This window comes from Brachypodium distachyon, chromosome 1, assembly GCF_000005505.3.
Source record: "Brachypodium distachyon strain Bd21 chromosome 1, Brachypodium_distachyon_v3.0, whole genome shotgun sequence".
Lineage (NCBI taxonomy): Eukaryota > Viridiplantae > Streptophyta > Magnoliopsida > Poales > Poaceae > Brachypodium > Brachypodium distachyon.
The window spans coordinates 26,875,227-26,897,829 of record NC_016131.3 but is presented as its reverse complement, the minus strand read 5'-3'; the positions used below and the strand labels follow the sequence as shown (position 1 = coordinate 26,897,829).

Below are 22,603 nucleotides of genomic sequence, written 5' to 3'. Positions count from 1 at the left end.
TAATATTGCAAATATGAGAGAATGTTCACACCACCAGTTCCATTTACCAAATTAAAGGATCATATTTTCTTTTAGCTAGGTAATGAACGACTCCTGTCAAATATATATGCATCCACGTTCTTATCATGTAAGTATTTGAAATATACAAGGTTACGCCTTCTAGTTATAGAAGAATTGGAATCAAAGGAAACTCTTTACTCGCCATGCAATGGCCCAGCGAATTCCAGAGTGGCAATTGTTTAAGTATTTCAAATAGATGAGGAAGTTCCCACCAAAGATTCCATTAGTGGAAGGCAGTGGCGATTCTAGAACCTCAAATGAGGGTGGGCTCAAAATGACAAAACACTATACTAAATTGACTTCAAAAGAGGGACTATAGTCTAATGTGATTCAGATTCATACATCAATGTGTGATAGTATTGAAAAACACAAAAATACAATTAGATACCTTGCTAAGTTGCTAATATAACGAGAATTAGTCCCCACATAATAGTATGCATCGGCTATCAAGTGACCTGCACGTCAAAATAAGCAAAATCAGTGAATACTAGCTAGGCTCAAAATTATATTAAATTCAAAATAATTATGTATATCTCTAAGTTATTACGTTTCTTTCTTTCGGCAAATGTCCTCTGCGATCTTTCATCGATTGGAATCGCTTCGTAATTTTAGCATCATCAATACTTTTGAATATCTCCCGCTCGGTGTAGCACACCATCAAGTCATTGAGCCACCCATCTGATAGCTTGTTTCGCAAATCTGTCTTGATGATACTCATTGCTGAAAATATTCGCTCAACAGATGCCGTAGCCACAGGAAGGATCAATGTAAGCTAATAAGCCGATAAACCAATGGGAATGTTTTATCTTTTTTTGTTTCAACCATCAATTGAGAAAGTTTGGAAATATCAGAACACCCATGGAATTTCTCACTTCTCCTGATATTAAGAATAAAGATTTGTAGCTGACTTCTTAACATTAACCGATCGGAGATGGTGAAATCCGCTTCATAGATCTCAGCAAGTCGAACAAGTTTATCAACATTAAACATAGCGAAGGAGTTGCTTGGATTAAGACAAGACATGCATACCAATAACTCTGAGGAAACTTCATTGAAGCGATGATTTATCTCAGTCATAGTCGCATCAATAGCAACATTGAATATATCGACCTTGTAATAATGGCGTAGAGTCACTTTATTCTTCGACCGAACAGATTCACCCATTGGTACAGTAAGATCATCCATATTTGGCACATTTATGCCATACTCCTCACAAAAACTTTTCACTTGGTCAAGTAATGGTTCCCACCCATTGTCCCTGACATCTTGCAAGCGTGTTTTCACATCTGAGATTAAACCCATAGCTTTAACAATATCTTGATCCTTCCTCTGCAAAGCTTGTGAGAGATCATTTGTGATGGTCAACAGGCCTATTAAAAAGTTCAGGATGAAAACAAATTCATAGCATTCCATCTTCTTTACCAAACCACCAGCTCCACCTACACTAGAGTGTTCACGAGCATCGGTACTTACAATTGTTAGCACATCTACTACCGACTCCCACATCTGATATATACGGAGCAAGGTTTTTAGGTGTGAGCCCCATCGAGTATCTCCAGGTCTTGCTAGGCCAGATTCCTGATGCAGCCCTTTTCCAGATGAGATCTTACCATTTTCTAACTTTTCCAACAAGACATCTTGGTGCTTTGCAATTAGTGTATCTTTTCTCTTGCAAGATGCACTCACTTGAGTAACTATCAATGGAACGTGGTTGAAGAAATCAGAAATACACTTACTGCACTTAGCAACGGTTACAACCACCAGTTGTAATTGATGAGCAAAGCAATGGACATAGAAGGCATGTGGACTATCGTCTCGAATCAGTTTTTGCAAACCATTAAATTCCCCCCTCATATTTGAAGCTCCGTCATATCCCTGTCCACGTAGCCTAGAAATAGGTAAATCATGTAATGCAAGAAGGTGTAGCAGAGCTTCCTTTAACGCAGCGGATGTACAATCTGAAATATGCTTCATTGCAAGAAACCTTTCCATGACCTTCCCTTGATTGTTCACGAACCTACATGTGCCACAAAATTTAAGTGTTATGAGAACTCATGGCATAATAATTTTATAAAAGATAGACAAAATATGTGAAGCTAACCTCACAATCACAGCCATTTGCTCTTTTATTGATGAATCTCTAGCCTCGTCAATAAGCACTGCAAAGTTCCTATCTCCAATTTCACTCTTAATTACAGATGTGACTTCTTGAGCGCAACATTTTGCAAGTTGCTTTTGAATATCTGAACAAACCATAAGTGCATTTCCTGGCCCCTTCTCAAATGCTTCCTTCACTTCACTATTCTTATCTTTGTACCACTCTAACAACTCTTTGAAATTTCCTTTGTTGATGGAAGTAGAAGATTCGTCATGTCCACGAAAAGCTTCCCCCTGTGCTATGAGATATCTTGCACAATCTAAAGAAGCCGTCAAACGGATTGTGTACGCTATTTCAGACTCTTTAGAGTAAGTATGTATTTTACTAGACACACTTGATCGTTGATTTATGAAATCTTCACATTTACCCCTTGCAATGTTATGGAAACTATTTGGACCACCAACATGTTTTTTAAAAGCAGCAGTGGCGGTCTTCCAACGACTATACCCATCTCTTGAGAACACATCATTTCCAAATGTGTTGGGTTGTGCTGTTTTCTTGAAAAGAAAGCAGTAGAAGCAAAAGGCGGCATTCTCTTTCACACTATATTCCAACCAATCATACTTACCAAGCCATGATCTTTGAAACGATCTCCATACTTTACCATCAAGTGTCTGCTCAAAGACATGCCCATTTGCTTCTGTTCGACCCTTCAATAAATATGCCCTCCTCACTTCATCTCTAATTTCATTAGCATAATCTTCGATGGGTATCCGAAGAGCGGGGTCAGGAATAATGTGATTAGGATCAAATTCCAGCCGAAGCCTCTTAGGTCGATGTGTGCTCTCATCAACTGTGGAATTTGTGCTCACATTGGTTGCAGGATTTGTGCTCTCACTGATTGGTGGAATTGGATCGCTCTCATTTCTCGGGGGATTTGGAATTGTTCTCTCAGTCTCATCGGCGCCATCATCAGTTGGTGGAGCACTTGATTTTTTCGTCAAATACCGACGCAAATCGCCTGTACTGCGATCACCGGATGACACAGAACGTTTCTTCATTTGAAAATCTATTTCAAAAAATAAAAAATATACTACATCATTGATCAAACAAGCTAGTACGAAATAAACTGTAATTACATACACCAGGTCACCAGCAGACAGCAGTAGTCGCTAGTTTACTAGCGTTTGCATGCTTTTTGTACCACGACTTTTCCTGGAAGCTGGCCGTCGGCCGCCTCTGCCTTCAACTTCCGTTCAGGCTCACGATCTGACTGGCGAAGTGGCGAATTAGCGATCCTGGCTGGTGTGTGCCGCGGCGGCTGTGCGAGCGAGACCAGAGGAATCGATCGAATCTGTTGTTCGTCTGCGGCTCGTAAATTGGGAATTGATCGATCTGACCACGATTCCTCCCGTAACCCCCCCTCTTGGGCCACTATAAGGCCTCAAGTTAACCTCCACAAGGCCCAGTTAAGTATATTAGTCGGTATTGTTTTTTTTACGGGAGTTCTCTTCTTCCCTTGGCTAATGAACTCCTTTGTTGAAGCGATCCTACATCCCTGCACCTATATTTGACATTTTTTTTGCAAAAATGGAGGATAGGCTAGAGCCTGACGAAGCCCACCTGGTGAAACCGCCCCTGGTGGAAGGGCTACCATGTCTTTCTTAGGTAATGAGTTACCACCATCAAATATTTATGACCTCACATTCCAAAATATAAATCCCTAAATAATATACAGTGATATGCACGATTCAACAAATTAGCCTTCTGGTTATAGAAGATTTGCATCGAAAGGAAACTCTTTACTCGCCATGTGCCGGCAAGAGATTCTAAAGAGCCAGTTGTGTCTAAGTATTTGAAATATGCCAACAAGTGCCCGCTAGCGGTTCCATTTGCGGAAGCCTGCCATCTTTTTATGTAGGCATTGAATGGTTTCCATCAAATATACTCTAGAGTATATATAAAACGTGTAAATATCTCAAATATAGGAGGATACACGTGATTCCCACGGCTGGCCTTTGAGATGTAGAAGGTCTCCAAATCGAAGGAAACTTTTTACTCTACGCATACTGGCAGCCCCTAGCTCTAACCGAAGTTACCAATTACACGTGCAATCCTTCGTGGCCGGACGGCGGACGCGCGGCAAGACGGCCAGAGCCCGCTCAGGTTCTTCAAATTTTCAGGACATTAAACTGGACACTAGGATATCTTCTTCTTTCTTGAAGAAAAATACGGCTGGTAAAAGTAACCAAAAAGAAAATAAAAGTTTACGGAGACCAAGCTAGCATTACCATAATTACGTACAAGCGGTCATCTAAGACGAGTTGCTAAACGGGAGAACATACATAACTCCCCAATAGGAGGTGATAGATTTGCAAGCAGGACACGTGCCGTGGTATATTCACGGCAGATGCCATCGAGTGTGGCTAACGTATGGTGAAAATTGTAGCGTAAAGTTAATTGTAGGACGATGTACCCATTTTATGATTCGAGACTTCGCATTGTAATGGAATATGAAAGTTGTGCACCATCGGAAAAGAAACGGGGACAAGCTAGCACGTATAACAAACAATAGCAGTTACTACAAACAAAGTTTCGCATGCTCCACTTCGAGAGAGAAGATAAACCCTAGCCGCCGTCCTTGAAGAAAGTTTTGATTGCATCTCCAATGGTTTCTCTCGTCTCGGATAGCCGATCTAGCGCTGAGAGACGGGGAACCACGGATCTATGTCTGACATCTAGTTTTGCTATTTTTTTTATTAGGTTGTAGGTTCTCCGTGGTGACATCTTGACTTTGGAGATGATGTCATATCGAAGGTTGGTGTCCTGCCTGCTTTCTCGTTCTGGTGTACGCGTTCCGGCCTACTTCATGGAGTTAGTGGTTCTCAGAACTCATCTTTCGATGTTTTTCGTCTTTTTCCTTGTCCATTCATCGAGGAAGCAGCGGTTTCACAGTTTGTCTTGCATGGGGTGCGCCCTCAGTCATGGTGCGTTCAACTATTTGAATTGGGCGGCTCTCATGCGTCTACTCAAAACCTACGAGGTTAGTCTAGCATGCACGAGGATGAATGATATTCTGCAATTTCTTCACCTAATACCTGGAGAACTATCAAGACGATGTGGAGGACGGATCTAGTGACGTTGATTCATAAGGACCATGATCTACGCCTCTATGGATCTGTTTTTAAATAAAGACATGTCATTGTTCTAGAAACAACAACATGAAAGTTATGATCCCATATCCGTCATAGTCTAAAAAGTTGTGGTTTTCGTCACATTGGTTAAGGCGCCTATTCTTCCGCCCAAGTCAAGCGAAACTTATAGGGGTAGGATGTGCGTGTGTGCGTTCATAGAGTGAGTATATGCGCGTGTTTGTAAACGTCTGCATTTGTACTGTGTTTCTCAAAGGAAAAAATTATAAGGTTTATAAATGGTTCTTAAGCACGCCCTCTAACATTCGCTCCGCTTTTAGTCTCTTCTAAGAGATAGTCTTGTAAAAAAATTTGCGAAGAAATCTTGTCATATTTTTTGAATTTAAATAACCGGCACTATCAAATTTACAACTTTTCTTGTTACGCTGTATATTTAATTCGAGAATGTAGGTTGGATATTTCTCTACCAAATTGTTCTTTGAGAATGTTTTTCTTTTTCTCTTGTAAGTTGTAAGAAAGTCGATGAAACACGAAACCACTCCAGGCTTGAAAATACAACGAACGCAAGGAGGGTCCAGGAAAGAAAAATGCCACGACGGCCCACCCATCGACTCATCCAAGCCTCGAGCGCAACCCAATATTCAAAAGCCCACACCACACAGGACAGTTCTTCGCCACAGCCACATTCCTAATTCAGAAAAAAAAAAGCAGCCACAGCTAACACTCCGTGACAACAGGCGCGGGCTCAGGTTAAGAAGTCAAAACAAGGTCGTAACCCGATGACATGAGACCCCACGTCACAGTCAACCCCACACCCCACCCTCTTCTGCCGCTGTCCAAGCCAGCCTCGCCAACCCAGCCGCTCCCCCGCACCGGAGAACTTACCCCGTCCCACTTCCACGCTGGTCCCACAAGTCAGACTAGACTCACTTACCTGTTCCCCACCAACCTCTTTCCCTTCCTCGCCGCGCCGGTATATTTAACCCCGCCCCCAAATCCTCTGCTCCCAGCAGCAGCAAGAGAACACAAGCGACGAATTCCCCGGCCCCCCATTTCCCCGTCCGATTCCCCGGAGACCGATCGGCGAGGACCATGGGTTCTGTCGCGGCTGAGGAGTTCCCGGCGCCGGTGCCGACCCCGGCGGCGGCGGAGACGGTGTTCCGGTCGAAGCTTCCCGACATCGAGATCCCGGCCCACCTGACCCTGCAGGCCTACTGCTTCGAGCGGCTCGCCGAGGTCTCCGCCCGCCCGTGCCTCATCGACGCGCAGAGCGGCGCCGTCCACACCTACGGCGAGGTGGACGCGCTCTCGCGGCGGGCCGCGGCAGGGCTGCGGCGGCGGCTGGGCGTGGGCAAGGGCGACGTGGTCATGCTCCTCCTCCGCAACTGCGCCGAGTTCGCCTTCGTCTTCCTCGGCGCCGCGCGGCTCGGCGCCGCCGCCACCACGGCAAACCCCTTCTGCACGCCCCACGAGATCCACCGCCAGGCGAGCGCGGCGGGGGCCAAGGTGATCGTCACCGAGCCCTGCGCCGCAGAGAAGGTCCGCGCGTTCGCCGCCGAGCGCGGGGTCGCCGTGGTCGTCGTCGTTGAGGGAGACGGCGCGGCGCCTGACGGCTGCCTCGAGTTCAAGGACGCGATTCTGGGGGAGGATTGCGGCGCCGGCGAGGAAGAGGAGGAGGAGGAGGCGGTGGTGGACCCCGACGACGTGGTGGCGCTGCCGTACTCCTCCGGCACCACGGGGCTCCCCAAGGGCGTCATGCTCACGCACCGCAGCCTCGTCACCAGCGTCGCGCAGCAGGTGAGCTTCTTCTTCTTCCCATGCTTCCGCTCCTCCCTTACTACCACCGCCGGCGCCGATCCACTAGCTCCGATTCCTTTCCGCGTTCCCAGGGTGCCGTTTTACGCTTTCCAGCTTGGAACTCGGCAAAACGCTGTAAGATCCTCAAACGCGTTTCTTTTTTTTTTGTCGGCGCCCAAAATTGCCCCCAATCCACTTCGAATCCATCCTTCTTAAACGCCGCATCATTAATTGTATCCACGATCCCGATCCACCCACGGCCCACACCGGGCCCACAAGTCAGCGAAAGCACCCGCCAGCTGTAGCCCATCGTCCCGGCCCGCCTCGAGATTCGCGCCGAACTTTTAAATTAACATTTCGAAATTTCCGAACCGGGGTTTTCTGAATTTGAGAATTCTGAATGTTGTTTGTTGTTCGGAATGTCGGATTTCAGGTGGACGGGGAGAACCCGAACCTTTACTTCAGGAAGGAGGACGTGGTGCTGTGCCTGCTGCCGCTGTTCCACATCTACTCGCTCAACTCGGTGCTGCTGGCGGGGCTCCGGGCCGGGTGCGCCATCGTGGTGATGCGCAAGTTCGACCACGGCGCGCTGGCGGCGGCGGTGCGCGCGCACGGGGTCACCGTGGCGCCCTTCGTGCCGCCCATCGTCGTCGAGATCACCAAGAGCGACCGCGTCACCGCCGGCGACCTGGCCTCCATCCGCATGGTCATGTCCGGGGCCGCGCCCATGGGCAAGGACCTCCAGGACTCCTTCATGGCCAAGCTCCCCAACGCCGTCCTCGGACAGGTAATTAACTGGAGTAGTACAGTTCTTCTTCAGTTCCCGTTTCTTCACTGCTGTCTGGAGGAGCTGCTACGTAGCAGGACTACTAGGATGGATTGGTGATTGATTGGCTAGTGTGCTAGTGGGCGCGCAAGTTAAGGGGAATACCAGTTGGTGGGTGGCATGGTGGTGTCCAGCTTTTGGCCCCTTTGGCTAGAGGTGGTGTGTCTGTTGCTTGCTTCAGTTGCTTGGGATGTGTATGTCAACAACGGCGACATCTCAACCACGGGGGGATCGGATGGATTGATGGATGCTCTCTGCTTGCCTTAACGCATCGAGATGGCTGCCACGGGACCGACGTCAAAGGCCGGAAGCGCACGCCACCCCCATGATCCAGGCCGGCCGGCTGGTTGCCGTGTCCGCAAGAAAGCATTTCCAATTATTATTGCCAACTGCCTGTCGTCAGATTCTTTGTTCTTTCCTGGACAACTACTGGTCGCGGATGGACGTTTTTAGCGCTGCAATTAATTTTCAATCGAAATCAAATCATGTGCAGTTTTTCAGTAATCGATTTTGATGTACAGAAAACATTGGTCAACTGAGAATTGGCAAAACTGTTAGTACAAAATTTTGGAACAACGAGGGAAATACAGAGTCCTGTTGGTGACTGAATTTTTGGGGGATTTGCTGAGGGACCTCTCTCGTTCTCTCTGCAGGGGTATGGGATGACCGAGGCAGGGCCCGTGCTGGCCATGTGCCTGGCCTTCGCCAAGGAGCCGTTCGAGGTCAAGTCCGGCTCCTGCGGCACCGTCGTCAGGAACGCGGAGCTCAAGATCGTCGACCCCGACACCGGCGCGTCCCTTGGCCGGAACCAGCCGGGGGAGATCTGCATCCGCGGCCAACAGATCATGAAAGGTACGCCGCTAGCTAGCTCATCCGTCGCTTGCACCATATAATTACAAGTACTATCACCTCTGCTCACTTAGTCACTTCCGCTAATTTATTATGCAATCCGGTTTATCAGTGCTGAGACATGTCGGTGTATAGCCCTTTAATTGAGTCCCTTTCCTCTGGATCCAGTTCCAGCCATCGCTATCCGACAAGATTAAAAAAAACTTGCTTAGTCCATGATAAAAGAAAACTAAATTTATACTTTCTTAATTAGTCGTCTTATAAGACTTGGCAGAGGAAATTAGTCACCGGACTCTGGCTGCCAGGGTGATGATATTGATGACCGGGAAACCTCCCTGGGTTGATTGAGTAGTCCACTAGCCTGCAGCTAATTTAGGTGACTAGTTTGCAATTAGGCCTAGATGGGTAGTTGGGCGATTGGTTAGGAGTGCTCTCTCTGCACGCAATCATTACTTCATTAGTCTGTGTGAAGTGAACCCTTCCCTTTTTCTGGATTTTTTCTTCAGACAACAGAACATATCCTGGGGTTCCCATCTCATCCAGCAGTTCGAAAGAGATGCGTCATATATAATCCTCACAGCCATGTGTGCTCATGTTCTGTCTCTGTTTGGCCACATGCTAGCAAACGATAGAGTATAGTCTAAATAATCTGTGTAGTTGCATTGCACCAAAGTTTTCCCCCCTTTCTGCTGTCCAAACGTCCGGTGCATATCCAGTTAGCTTTTAGGTAGCTGGTGAGCCTTCTTAGTTAAGTCGTTATACCAAACCATCACCAGCTTTACAATTAAGCAGCTCATGATCGATGACGACGGCAGCAGAACCAGGAGCAAGATACCCAGCGAGCAATCGTTATCCTGTACAGTCTCCATTGGCAGCACATACATCCTGACTTGGTGTGACATCACCCTGCACAAGCTTTATGGGGTCTTGGCTGGCTGAAGAGTGTGAAGCCATATGCATGTCAGATGCAGAGACGCGCCGCTTTGTACACAGGCGCATGTACGCATGTGCATAAATGCAGTGCCGAGAAGAAAACAAAGCCGACATTTTCGTGAATATATACGTATTTTCCAACCAGACTTTGGCATGCTTGCGTGATGTGTCCAGCGCGTCAACCACCAATTTCGCCTAGCATTCAGACGATAGTTCTTTTCTTTTTCTTTTTTCTATGTGTTCAAAACCAAGCAGATGAAGTTTTTTCTTCTTGCTTGGTATGTTGAGCTATCAAGCACTTCGAGTCTGTGACCCATCAATCCGACCCACATGAGACCGTGACCCATCATCAGACTGGACTAGAAAAGGTTGACAAAAAAAAGAGAGATATTTTTCGAAGTGCTACCTAATCTGACTGACCAAGTGAACAGTGCGGCGGTCCAGCGTCTAGTTTTAAACCAAATAGCCCAAATATATGGAGAGCTCCAAATTAAAAGTTTACTCCAATCCAGCACGGCAACCCTGAGTACGAAGAATCAAGCTGGGCGTCATCTAGGTGGAGTGGTGGACCATATTTTAGCTTGCATTCATTGATGCGGCGTGCTGGCCATGTGAAAACATTATTCTAGGGACTTTAATTACAAATTCCCATGCATTGGCAAGTTAGCTTTGTTTATCCTTTTTGGAGTAATAACTTAAGTTTAATCATGTTAATCATAAAAATTAAATGTTTAATCCTGACGTCCGGTGATGTGGACATTTTAAGCTTGTTGTCACTTATTTATCACTACCATGTAGTAGTATGATTGTGTACATGATGGCAACAGGCTGTACTTCGATCACCCATGTGCAAATTACTTGATAGGAATATCCATATATAGGTTCTATTTCTGTTCGTTACATATTATTATTTTTATAAGGGCATAAGCACCGTCTAAGTTTGTTTGACAGTTTGCAAACATCAACTGGACTAAGCCCAAAAAATGAGTGCCAATTCTTCTATTGCATTGTTTTTTTTTTCCGAGAGGTTCTATTGGATTGTTGACTTCTTTGTACCTTCAGTAAAAAGGAGTGCTAACTCTTCTATTCGAAAACTAGACACACAAACAAAAGACCCTCCTAAGCCCAAAAAGAAGTATAAAATATATACTTCGTATGTGAATTTGGATATGATTTCAGAAAACAATGTTGCTTTCACCGACAGCTGTCTACGCGCTCAATGACTAGGACATCGAATAAATATTCCACATTTCCTTTTCCTCGCAAACAAACACACACTTCTTACTCTAGGCTGCACTTGGCAGAGTAATTATCACCATGTAGCACATGTCTACCAAAATTTCAGACCTGAAATCTGCCATTCATTCTAACAAAAAATCTAGCTCTTAACTTGGACAGCATTTGTGTTTTATCCATGTAAACCGTACCAGTCACGTGTGATTAGGCATTGATATGAAGTAGATTAAGTGAGATTTTTTTTTCTTAATATGCACCAGAATACTTAAAGGTAACAGTTCATGCAAATGACCAAGCCTATGATTGCAGGTTATCTAAATGATCCAGAAGCCACAAAGAACACCATTGACAAGGACAGTTGGCTGCATACTGGAGACATTGGTTATGTTGATGATGACGAGGAGATCTTCATTGTCGACAGGCTCAAGGAGATTATCAAATATAAGGGATTCCAAGTACCTCCAGCGGAACTTGAAGCCCTTCTGATTACACATCCTGAAATCAAGGATGCTGCTGTCGTATCGTAAGTTCAATGAATCATGATTATTTAAAGGAAGGAACTCAGGGTCCATTTGGTGCATCTCAAATTAGATTTGACGATAAAAAAAAACTAATTGATCTTAAACTGTTGCAGGATGCAAGACGAACTTGCGGGTGAAGTTCCAGTTGCATTCGTTGTGCGAACGCAAGGTTCTGAGATCAGCGAGAACGATATCAAGCAGTTCGTTGCAAAAGAGGTACTACCGAGTCGTCCAGTTTTCAGAAGTACTCAATTTATGGTGCAAGAAACAGAGGTGAAACAGTTCTAACCCAACAAATTGTGAGTTGCAGGTTGTTTTCTACAAGAGGATCCATAAAGTTTTCTTTGCGGATTCGATTCCGAAGAGTCCTTCCGGCAAGATCCTCAGGAAGGACCTGAGAGCCAAACTTGCAGCTGGCATCCCAAGCGATGACAACACACAATCCAAAAGCTAAGTCCGATACTGTTTCACCTCTGTGTCCAAAATCATGTAATGTTCCTAATGAAATGGCAACAAACATTTACATATATACAAAAGGGCTGCCACACCGGTCGATTCTTTTAGATGGCTAAGCTATAATTTTGTTTGTTTGTCCGTGTCCTGTATAGATGCGCCTTTCCCCAACAACAAAGGGGCTGATTATAATGTATACCGTGAGCTGGATCAAAATCATTTTGTTCATCGAGATCCATCGTGTTGTGATTTGAGTGGCAGTTCTTCCTGGTTAAAAACAGTTCTTGTGACTTGCGAACCGAAAAAAATAAATTCACGGGAATTGGTTTATTGCCCACTCCAGACAGGATAAACCAAAAGAATCCTCATGATACCTTTGTGGATTTCCTGTACAGATTTGATTTCTTCTCCAATACTCCTTTTTGGTGATTGCTATTTGCTTTGGCAGTAGTAATATGCACGGATTGATGTAGATCATCAGGTATAGGTTCATTGGATGGCCAGTCGCCAGACCCTCCATGTCGAGTACTGCAAGAGAGTTTGTATTTCATATCCTCATTTGAGTGCTCAGAACATGACAGTTGATAACAAGGGCCTGATGCCCTGATTGCATCACAATGCCGATATGATAAAGCCGCATGCAACAAATACTACAGTGGCTGAGAACACAGAAGATTGTACTCGAACCATATCTTACAATACCACATTTGATTTTGCCAATTAAGCATCACATCAGATCAGATCAGAAACCAGAGTCATTCCCAGCAAAGCGCAACATTATCCATTCTTCAATTGGAAAGTGCTACTTGAAGCCAACTTTACAGGAAACAACCTTCCAGTACACAAATGGATGCTGAATTTTAGTGTCCACTGGAAGCAATATGCATCGTACGATCAGTTAATGAAATATTGCAGATAATTTTAGTGTCTCTAGAGCTTGTCGTCGAGGTATCACTCGTTAGTTACAACTAGTGTTTCTTCATTCACATCAAAAGCTTTCCTTGCTTGCTTCAGCTCTTCATTCATGGAGAGTAGCTCAGTAGCACGATGCAATTTTCGCATATCCTACAAGGAAATGAAGTGCGGAATATTAGCTTTTTTAGGACTCTGGACATGCATTGCAAGCAACGAGGCAATCACATAATCACAATTGGAGTTTCAGGAACATACCTTACGAATGAGGTAAAGAAAATCCTCTGTCAACAGCTTTCCCCGCTTTGATGCGACATTCTGGGCCTTGTGGACCTGAGAAATGGCACATTATGGAGCTATTCGACTAAGGAACCATAAGCAGACATGAAATTGTAACAAGCTTGCACAGAAACTAGCTACTGCATTCCACATGAACAGACCAAGGAGTGCCCCGAGTTCATCTGAGTGATCTTTCACTTCAAAAACAACAATTGTATATCTAAATCGTTAGCTTTAATGTGTGCAAGGTAGGGGAGCATTCACTTGTGATTTGTCTAAACTACACATATTTGAATATCCATCACACTGGGCATACAATTCTATATTTGACAAAATGATTATCCACCTAGACATGTGCATTTTTCGTCCCTCATCATTGCAGAAGTGCGAACTTTGTCCCTCAACTATTGCAAATTCGCACCAAAAAATTGTCGAGGGACAAAGTTTGCACTATAGATGAGGGACGGAACACAATATCTCTTATCCACCACACTTGGGCAGAGTATGGTTGTCAATCAAACAAACCCAAAAAATTACATTGCCGTATTCACAAATCATACATGGACAAATGAGATACAATATACAATTACAATCAAGCAAATCAGTAATCACCACCCATGTCACACAAGTGCAATTTAAATCTATAATCTGCTCAAGCTCAAGGCTCCATATCACGCAAGAAAGAAGACTGATGTCAGTCACAGTAGTGACTTGTTTCAAAGTTTTTAAGCGGGACAGAACTAACAACATGTACCGGTGTTTTATTAATTATGATAATGGAAGGTTATATGTGCCTGGGAAGAGCATAGTGGTCAGAATTGCTAAGTACCATCGCAGACTAAGTGAGAACATAATGAAGTCTTTGTATATGAACGAACCTAGCCTAAACTTTCTAAAATGTACTTAATGGACTATACAAAAGATAAATACTTGGTCAAATACTCAACGGGTACACCCAAAATCCACAACACGATCGCAGTAAACATAAACCTCCCTCTGTGAATAGTGTGCACTCTCAGCAGACCAAACATAAAATTCATAGTTTTACAAAAGCGAGAAAAACTTACAAGATCAGTGACATATTCCACGACAATGTCCTCCACAAGTGTAACTGTTTCTGGAAGTGGCTGCAAAACCAACAGATAAAAAATCATTTACATCCCTGTCCAGAAGATCTAGGCTTTAAACGGGGAGCAGCATGTCTCCTTTACATATATTTTTCAGTTTTAAGAAGCCTGGCAAGAGCACCACATGTTTACTATGAATGAAACTAAATTATTACAAGGCATGCCTTCCTAGCCGGCAAAAAAGCCAAGGGGTCCTCCAGGACAAGCCCAAAAGAAAGACATCCAGCTTAGCTCTTCCTGGATAAGAACTGGCATCTCAATGGTCTGTAGCTCCTTGTGAGGTAAAATCCGGCGATTAATTCCTTCCGCACATTCAAAATAACATAGACAAAAATCCTGCAGGATTTTTCTGAAATCCTTATTCGGTTTGCAAGCGACCTCTATCCCAATACACATTGATAGGATCATTTGTTGTCTGATTGTAAAGATGTTCCACGAGCTAACCAATGACCATAACTCCATGTATAAACAGTCTTTGCAAAGATGTTTTACCATTTTTGTGTAAGTATCTTTTACTTTTTAAAGATAGTTCACAAATCAATATTTGCAAAATAAATCCATTCCTCGACGCCAAGTGCCATCATTTCTGCAAACTATCACTTACCGTCCATTGTATCTGAAGTTTTTACATGTAGGCAGTAATTGCATTTCTGTTCCACATAATTACTAACCGAACTATGAAAGGACCAAAGAGAATTGGTCAGGGGTGGTTGACTTACATTTGGATCGTCTCCAAACCCATACATCATGTGCTGCACTGCAAGAACAGGAAAAGAAAAATACAACATAAGAATGGAACTGAGTGAGTAATAAACAGAAAATGATCACACAATTTTAGTAAAAGGGGACAAGGGCGTACAGTCTTTCTGGAACATTCCACGCTTGCGCTTAAGGCTCGAGGCGGCTGCATCGGGGGCACCACCAGAGTGGTGGTGGTGGGAGGAGGATGGTTGGCCTGACGCCGCGGCATGTGCCGAGGACTTGGACTTGGTCGCGGCCGGCGTGACCGGGGAGGAGTGATGGCCATGGCCCGAGGCCGCTGCCGCGACCTGCGCCGAGGACTTAGACTTGGCAGTCACCGGCGTGGCCGGAGAAGGCTGACGATCGTGGCTCGACGCCGCTGCCGCGGCCTGCGCCGAGGATTTGGACTTGCCCGCCCCTGCCGGGGCCGGGGTGGGGTGTTGGCCGCTAGGGTTCTGCATCCCGGTGTCCAGAGGCGGAACAGGGAGACGAGCAGCAGGGCTGGGGTTAAGTTTGGCTGCCTCCGCTCGCCGGCGGCGCTCGAGCCGTCGGGTTGCGGCTCCGTTTAGGGCTTCCGGTCCACTGCCACGGTTGATTTCTGCGAATAAAAAGAAGAGGAACACACGAATCGAGCAGCTCAAGTCGCAATTCCAAGTCGTCGGGGTTCATGGTGGGCGCAGGCAATTGACGAGGATTTTGAGGAGGCCTGGTCGGAGAGGCGCCGCCACGGCCGGAAGAACATACCTGCGGAGCCCGGGGAGCGAGGCATGCGGGTTTGCGGGTCAGCGTGGCGGAGGATTTAGAGGGCCTGTTCAGCTTCAGGTGGGGGGAGATCGGGGTGGCAACGGCGGGACTCGGAGCGGAGGAGCTTGGGAGGCGGCCGGCGGGAGCCTAGGGACGAAGAGCGGCGAGGCTCGTGCTCGGCCGGTAGGGAGAGGAGGCGGCGCCGGCTGCTGGGGAAAGAGGATCTCGAGTTTTTGTTCTGAAGATCCAAATTCCTGAAAGACCCCTCTCCCTTTACAATTACATGTTCTAACAGTAAACCCGCGGTCGATTTCTTGGAAATTGACATTGGCCTAAAAATCCGGCAAAAAAAATTCGGTATTTTTTTAAAAGAAACACTCAGACACACACGACGTACACTCACGCTATGAACGCACGAACGCACACTCTACTCTTATGACCACTTCCGAAAGACAGGGCGCCGACGGATCATCTTGAGATTGACAAAATCACCATAAGCGTATTGTGGTTAACGGGTACGTCACTTCCACTGAAAGCACAACGCTGGTTAAACTCTGAAATAAATTCAGAAAAATGCGAGTACCCATGTCAAGTCTGAAACTTGAACCTGTGTGGACTGGTTTCACCGCAACAAACCAACCATTGCAAAAGAAGTCATTATACGTGCCTGTGTAAAGACACATCCTTTTTATCCTGACAACTTCCTCAAGAGCTTGCTAACTCAGTATACTCTAAGCCATGGCCTCCTACTAATTTTTGTGAAGCACGTGCCATTTCAATTTTGTATATTGATTTTTCTTATTTATCCCAAGCTTATGGCACCACGCCAAAAAATAATAAAAATGGTGGTTTTAATTCGCATTACTCACGAAACCAGGGTGAAAAATTCAACACATCATAATTTGAGTGAAATGAAAACAAAGAAAGAGAAAAATAACTTTGTTATAAGATGGGCCTAGCCAGGGGCGGTTTCACCAGGTGGGCTTCGTCAGGCTCTAGCCTATCCTCCATTTTTGTAAAAAAAATGTCAAATATAGGTGCAGGGATGTAGGATCGCTTCAACAAAGGAGTTCATCAGCCAAGGGAAGAAGAGAACTCCAGTAAAAAAAACAATACCGACTAATATACTTAACTGGGCCTTGTGGAGGTTAACTTGAGGCCTTATAGTGGCCCAAGAGGGGGGGTTACGGGAGGAATCGTGGTCAGATCGATCAATTCCCAATTTACGAGTCGCAGACGAACAACAGATTCGATCGATTCCTCTGGTCTCGCTCGCACAGCCGCCGCGGCACACACCAGCCAGGATCGCTAATTCGCCACTTCGCCAGTCAGATCGTGAGCCTGAACGGAAGTTGAAGGCAGAGGCGGCCGACGGCCAGCTTCCAGGAAAAGTCGTGGTACAAAAAGCATGCAAACGCTAGTAAACTAGCGACTACTGCTGTCTGCTGGTGACCTGGTGTATGTAATTACAGTTTATTTCGTACTAGCTTGTTTGATCAATGATGTAGTATATTTTTTATTTTTTGAAATAGATTTTCAAATGAAGAAACGTTCTGTGTCATCCGGTGATCGCAGTACAGGCGATTTGCGTCGGTATTTGACGAAAAAATCAAGTGCTCCACCAACTGATGATGGCGCCGATGAGACTGAGAGAACAATTCCAAATCCCCCGAGAAATGAGAGCGATCCAATTCCACCAATCAGCGAGAGCACAAATCCTGCAACCAATGTGAGCACAAATTCCACAGTTGATGAGAGCACACATCGACCTAAGAGGCTTCGGCTGGAATTTGATCCTAATCACATTATTCCTGACCCCGCTCTTCGGATACCCATCAAAGATTATGCTAATGAAATTAGAGATGAAGTGAGGAGGGCATATTTATTGAAGGGTCGAACAGAAGCAAATGGGCATGTCTTTGAGCAGACACTTGATGGTAAAGTATGGAGATCGTTTCAAAGATCATGGCTTGGTAAGTATGATTGGTTGGAATATAGTGTGAAAGAGAATGCCGCCTTTTGCTTCTACTGCTTTCTTTTCAAGAAAACAGCACAACCCAACACATTTGGAAATGATGTGTTCTCAAGAGATGGGTATAGTCGTTGGAAGACCGCCACTGCTGCTTTTAAAAAACATGTTGGTGGTCCAAATAGTTTCCATAACATTGCAAGGGGTAAATGTGAAGATTTCATAAATCAACGATCAAGTGTGTCTAGTAAAATACATACTTACTCTAAAGAGTCTGAAATAGCGTACACAATCCGTTTGACGGCTTCTTTAGATTGTGCAAGATATCTCATAGCACAGGGGGAAGCTTTTCGTGGACATGACGAATCTTCTACTTCCATCAACAAAGGAAATTTCAAAGAGTTGTTAGAGTGGTACAAAGATAAGAATAGTGAAGTGAAGGAAGCATTTGAGAAGGGGCCAGGAAATGCACTTATGGTTTGTTCAGATATTCAAAAGCAACTTGCAAAATGTTGCGCTCAAGAAGTCACATCTGTAATTAAGAGTGAAATTGGAGATAGGAACTTTGCAGTGCTTATTGACGAGGCTAGAGATTCATCAATAAAAGAGCAAATGGCTGTGATTGTGAGGTTAGCTTCACATATTTTGTCTATCTTTTATAAAATTATTATGCCATGAGTTCTCGTAACACTTAAATTTTGTGGCACATGTAGGTTCGTGAACAATCAAGGGAAGGTCATGGAAAGGTTTCTTGCAATGAAGCATATTTCAGATTGTACATCCGCTGCGTTAAAGGAAGCTCTGCTACACCTTCTTGCATTACATGATTTACCTATTTCTAGGCTACGTGGACAGGGATATGACGGAGCTTCAAATATGAGGGGGGAATTTAATGGTTTGCAAAAACTGATTCGAGACGATAGTCCACATGCCTTCTATGTCCATTGCTTTGCTCATCAATTACAACTGGTGGTTGTAACCGTTGCTAAGTGCAGTAAGTGTATTTCTGATTTCTTCAACCACGTTCCATTGATAGTTACTCAAGTGAGTGCATCTTGCAAGAGAAAAGATACACTAATTGCAAAGCACCAAGATGTCTTGTTGGAAAAGTTAGAAAATGGTAAGATCTCATCTGGAAAAGGGCTGCATCAGGAATCTGGCCTAGCAAGACCTGGAGATACTCGATGGGGCTCACACCTAAAAACCTTGCTCCGTATATATCAGATGTGGGAGTCGGTAGTAGATGTGCTAACAATTGTAAGTACCGATGCTCGTGAACACTCTAGTGTAGGTGGAGCTGGTGGTTTGGTAAAGAAGATGGAATGCTATGAATTTGTTTTCATCCTGAACTTTTTAATAGGCCTGTTGACCATCACAAATGATCTCTCACAAGCTTTGCAGAGGAAGGATCAAGATATTGTTGAAGCTATGGGTTTAATCTCAGATGTGAAAACACGCTTGCAAGATGTCAGGGACAATGGGTGGGAACCATTACTTGACCAAGTGAAAAGTTTTTGTGAGGAGTATGGCATAAATGTGCCAAATATGGATGATCTTACTGTACCAATGGGTGAATCTGTTCGGTCGAAGAATAAAGTGACTCTACGCCATTATTACAAGGTCGATATATTCAATGTTGCTATTGATGCGACTATGACTGAGATAAATCATCGCTTCAATGAAGTTTCCTCAGAGTTATTGGTATGCATGTCTTGTCTTAATCCAAGCAACTCCTTCGCTATGTTTAATGTTGATAAACTTGTTCGACTTGCTGAGATCTATGAAGCGGATTTCACCATCTCCAATCGGTTAATGTTAAGAAGTCAGCTACAAATCTTTATTCTTAATATCAGGAGAAGTGAGAAATTCCATGGGTGTTCTGATATTTCCAAACTTTCTCAATTGATGGTTGAAACAAAAAAAGATAAAACATTCCCATTGGTTTATCGGCTTATTGAGCTTACATTGATCCTTCCTGTGGCTACGGCATCTGTTGAGCGAATATTTTCAGCAATGAGTATCATCAAGACAGATTTGCGAAACAAGCTATCAGATGGGTGGCTCAATGACCGAGCGGGAGATATTCAAAAGTATTGATGATGCTAAAATTACGAAGCGATTCCAATCGATGAAAGATCGCAGAGGACATTTGCCGAAAGAAAGAAACGTAATAACTTAGAGATATACATAATTATTTTGAATTTAATATAATTTTGAGCCTAGCTAGTATTCACTGATTTTGCTTATTTTGACGTGCAGGTCACTTGATAGCCGATGCATACTATTATGTGGGGACTAATTCTCGTTATATTAGCAACTTAGCAAGGTATCTAATTGTATTTTTGTGTTTTTCAATACTATCACACATTGATGTATGAATCTGAATCACATTAGACTATAGTCTCTCTTTTGAAGTCAATTTAGTATAGTGTTTTGTCATTTTGAGCCCACACTCATTTGAGGTTCTAGAATCGCCACTGGGCCTAGCTACAGCATAGAATCGAAGCTGTTTCCTTTGTTGTTAACCGCGGCGTGCAAGGACACGTGACCTCCATATCTGCCAAGAGTGTGTCTTCGTCGTGGGCCTCGGCCCATATCTTTGTCCTCGGCTTTTCTTTGTTGACGGTTTTTTTGTAATTTTACAGTGTGCTATGAATTTGCTGGAGTCTTTTTTGTTTTAGCTCTCGGCAAAGCCCTTCGTACACAAATATCTGTACTTCTTGGTTTTAGGTTTTGTGCTAAGTTAAAAATATTAAAGTTTGATGATTTTATTGAAAAATATAGCAATATTTATGACGCTAAATTCGTATCATTAGATCCGTTTTAAAATGCACTTTCACAATATACCGATTTAATATCATATCGTGTTGATACTCTCTTCAATAAAATTGGTAAATCTAAAAACAATTGACTTACGACAAAAAATATTGTGTTAAAACTTATTTGTGTTATTTGTGGGTGAAGGGAGTACGTTGAAATGACTGATATGCAGAGCTGATATCTGTGGGCTTGCATCAGACAACGCTACCAGCTTACCACACTGCATGACTGCGGCATGGTACTCCGGGCCCCGGCATGCTTGGATAATTAAGGGGGCTTAATTAGCCTGCAGCGTCGACAGAATCAATGTCTACGTAGCTGCCAAATGCAGAGGAGAATCAGGTCAATGCTTCCTTCGCTAAACCTGTGTACAAAAATAGGTACTCCGTCCATTTTTAAATAATTGTCGTTGTATTTAAGAACGGAGGGAGTAATATGGAGTACAATGGTCTTCTGATCTCTCCTGTACGTGTTAGAGTTCTAAGACAAATGAAAGAGTTCATCTTTTTCGGTCTCTTTATCCAAAGGATACAGAAAGCCATGTGGTTGGGAACTTAGGAATACAAGGGCCCTATGTGAGTCAATTTGTTTCTGCAACCAAAATAAAAATAACAATGCCCGAGTCAGTATGGAAATTTTGATATTTCTCCGTTCAACAAAGGATGTCTAAACTTTGACTAAATTTGAATGCATCTACACAGTAAGTCATATCTAGATACATTCAAATTTTGACAAATTTGAGACATTTTTGATTGAACGGAGGGAGTATCAAAATTCACATGAGATGAGGTACCATCGTTGTACGGTTTTTTGACAATTGAGTTGTAAGAATTGACAATTGAGAAACGAAAAATATAAAAATGATTAAAAGAACGGAGGGAGTATCAAGTTAGAGGACGAAATATATACTTCTCTCTAAAGAAAAAAAAATCAACGTGTGCGCAAAAATTAAGTGAGGTGGAACCTTGTATTAAGCCTCCACCAGTGCCGCGTGAGAGTTCATGGACGATGATCGACCTAATGAATCATGCATATACAAGTACACCAGGTCGAGCCGGCGCTCGCAACGTTCTTCTTCCTTGGAATTGGAGAGCATGCCTTAGGCACGACGAACGGACTTAATTAGGGCATATTTTCCGTTTGTCCATTTGAAGATTATCTGGACAAATGAGAATGAACTAGATGACATGCTATCTAATATGGCCCTCCATTTGTCCTCCCCATTTGTCGATTCACTATTTTCTATTTTGTAATATATGATTTGAACAACATTAAGAAATTAAAGGTAAATATCAGTGAGGAGAGAGAGGAAAAAATAGTGTGGTAGAAAAGGAACAAATGGATGACGCGATGAACGAAAAAAAAACCCATTTCACCTCAACTTTGGGAAGAAATGGGAGTGTGGACAGTTTTGGACAAATATTTGCCCCTAACTGGATTTCATTTTATTGTCCACACCCCCAAATGAACAAATGAGAGGAAATGGGGCGCTTCCCTTGGAAAAAAAAACTTTACAAATTTTGGCAAACCTCAAACACTTTAGATCACGCATGCCCAGCGGATCTCGCGTGCATGGACTTTCGGTCATCTCCTTTCGGAGTTGTCAAGGTCAATAGGTACGTACTGGTTTTGCCTTCGTGTTTTGTAGTTGGTTTTCGTGTCTTAATGCTTCTTCTTCGTCCAAGAGGCTCGGGCAGTTTTGACTTCTTCGCGGAACTAGTGACAGGGCAAGTCTCCCTGGATCTGTCTGGGTGGATCTGGGGTGGTCATCTAGCTGATCTCTTCCTTGCCTTCTTCTTCAGGACAACAGTCTGTTTCTCAGATCACCGTCACCGACGTTTCGGGCTCCAACCGGCGGTTCGCTCGCCGCGTGATTTTCCTACAAGGAGTTGTGCGTTATTTTCTTTTATTTGAAGGATGCTCATGTAATGGTTGGCTGATTTACTATGTCGCAACATTGATTTATAACATGTGGCCATGGCCTCATAAAAAAATTTCATTGCTTTTATTTAAAAAAACGCAATGTCATCGCTGACGGTGACGGGTAAAAAAGCACGTTTTTTTATGATTAGCCCTTCCTTGAAAG

The 22,603-nt window shown here is 44.0% G+C and overlaps 2 protein-coding genes and 2 pseudogenes across 2 annotated transcripts; 2 read left to right on the top strand and 2 right to left on the bottom strand.

Moving 5' to 3' along the window:
* Positions 1-360: 360 nt before the first annotated feature.
* LOC112269926 lies at positions 361-3,219 on the bottom strand (annotated as a pseudogene).
* A 3,084-nt stretch (positions 3,220-6,303) lies between these two features.
* Positions 6,304-12,255, top strand: LOC100842528 (probable 4-coumarate--CoA ligase 4). The gene is made up of 6 exons (XM_003563290.4): positions 6,304-7,107; positions 7,541-7,894; positions 8,587-8,785; positions 11,261-11,474; positions 11,586-11,688; positions 11,783-12,255. The coding sequence occupies exons 1-6, from the start codon at positions 6,403-6,405 to the stop codon at positions 11,924-11,926; spliced, it is 1,719 nt and encodes a 572-aa protein (XP_003563338.1). The 5' UTR covers positions 6,304-6,402; the 3' UTR covers positions 11,927-12,255.
* A 345-nt stretch (positions 12,256-12,600) lies between these two features.
* On the bottom strand, positions 12,601-15,993 carry LOC100824647 (transcription initiation protein SPT3 homolog). Its single transcript, XM_003560338.4, has 6 exons — positions 15,729-15,993; positions 15,103-15,582; positions 14,963-15,000; positions 14,184-14,243; positions 13,096-13,170; positions 12,601-12,990 (listed from the first exon to the last, which is right to left on the bottom strand). The coding sequence occupies exons 1-6, from the start codon at positions 15,751-15,753 to the stop codon at positions 12,877-12,879; spliced, it is 792 nt and encodes a 263-aa protein (XP_003560386.2). The 5' UTR covers positions 15,754-15,993; the 3' UTR covers positions 12,601-12,876.
* A 2,223-nt stretch (positions 15,994-18,216) lies between these two features.
* LOC112269744 lies at positions 18,217-20,871 on the top strand (annotated as a pseudogene).
* Positions 20,872-22,603: the final 1,732 nt, after the last annotated feature.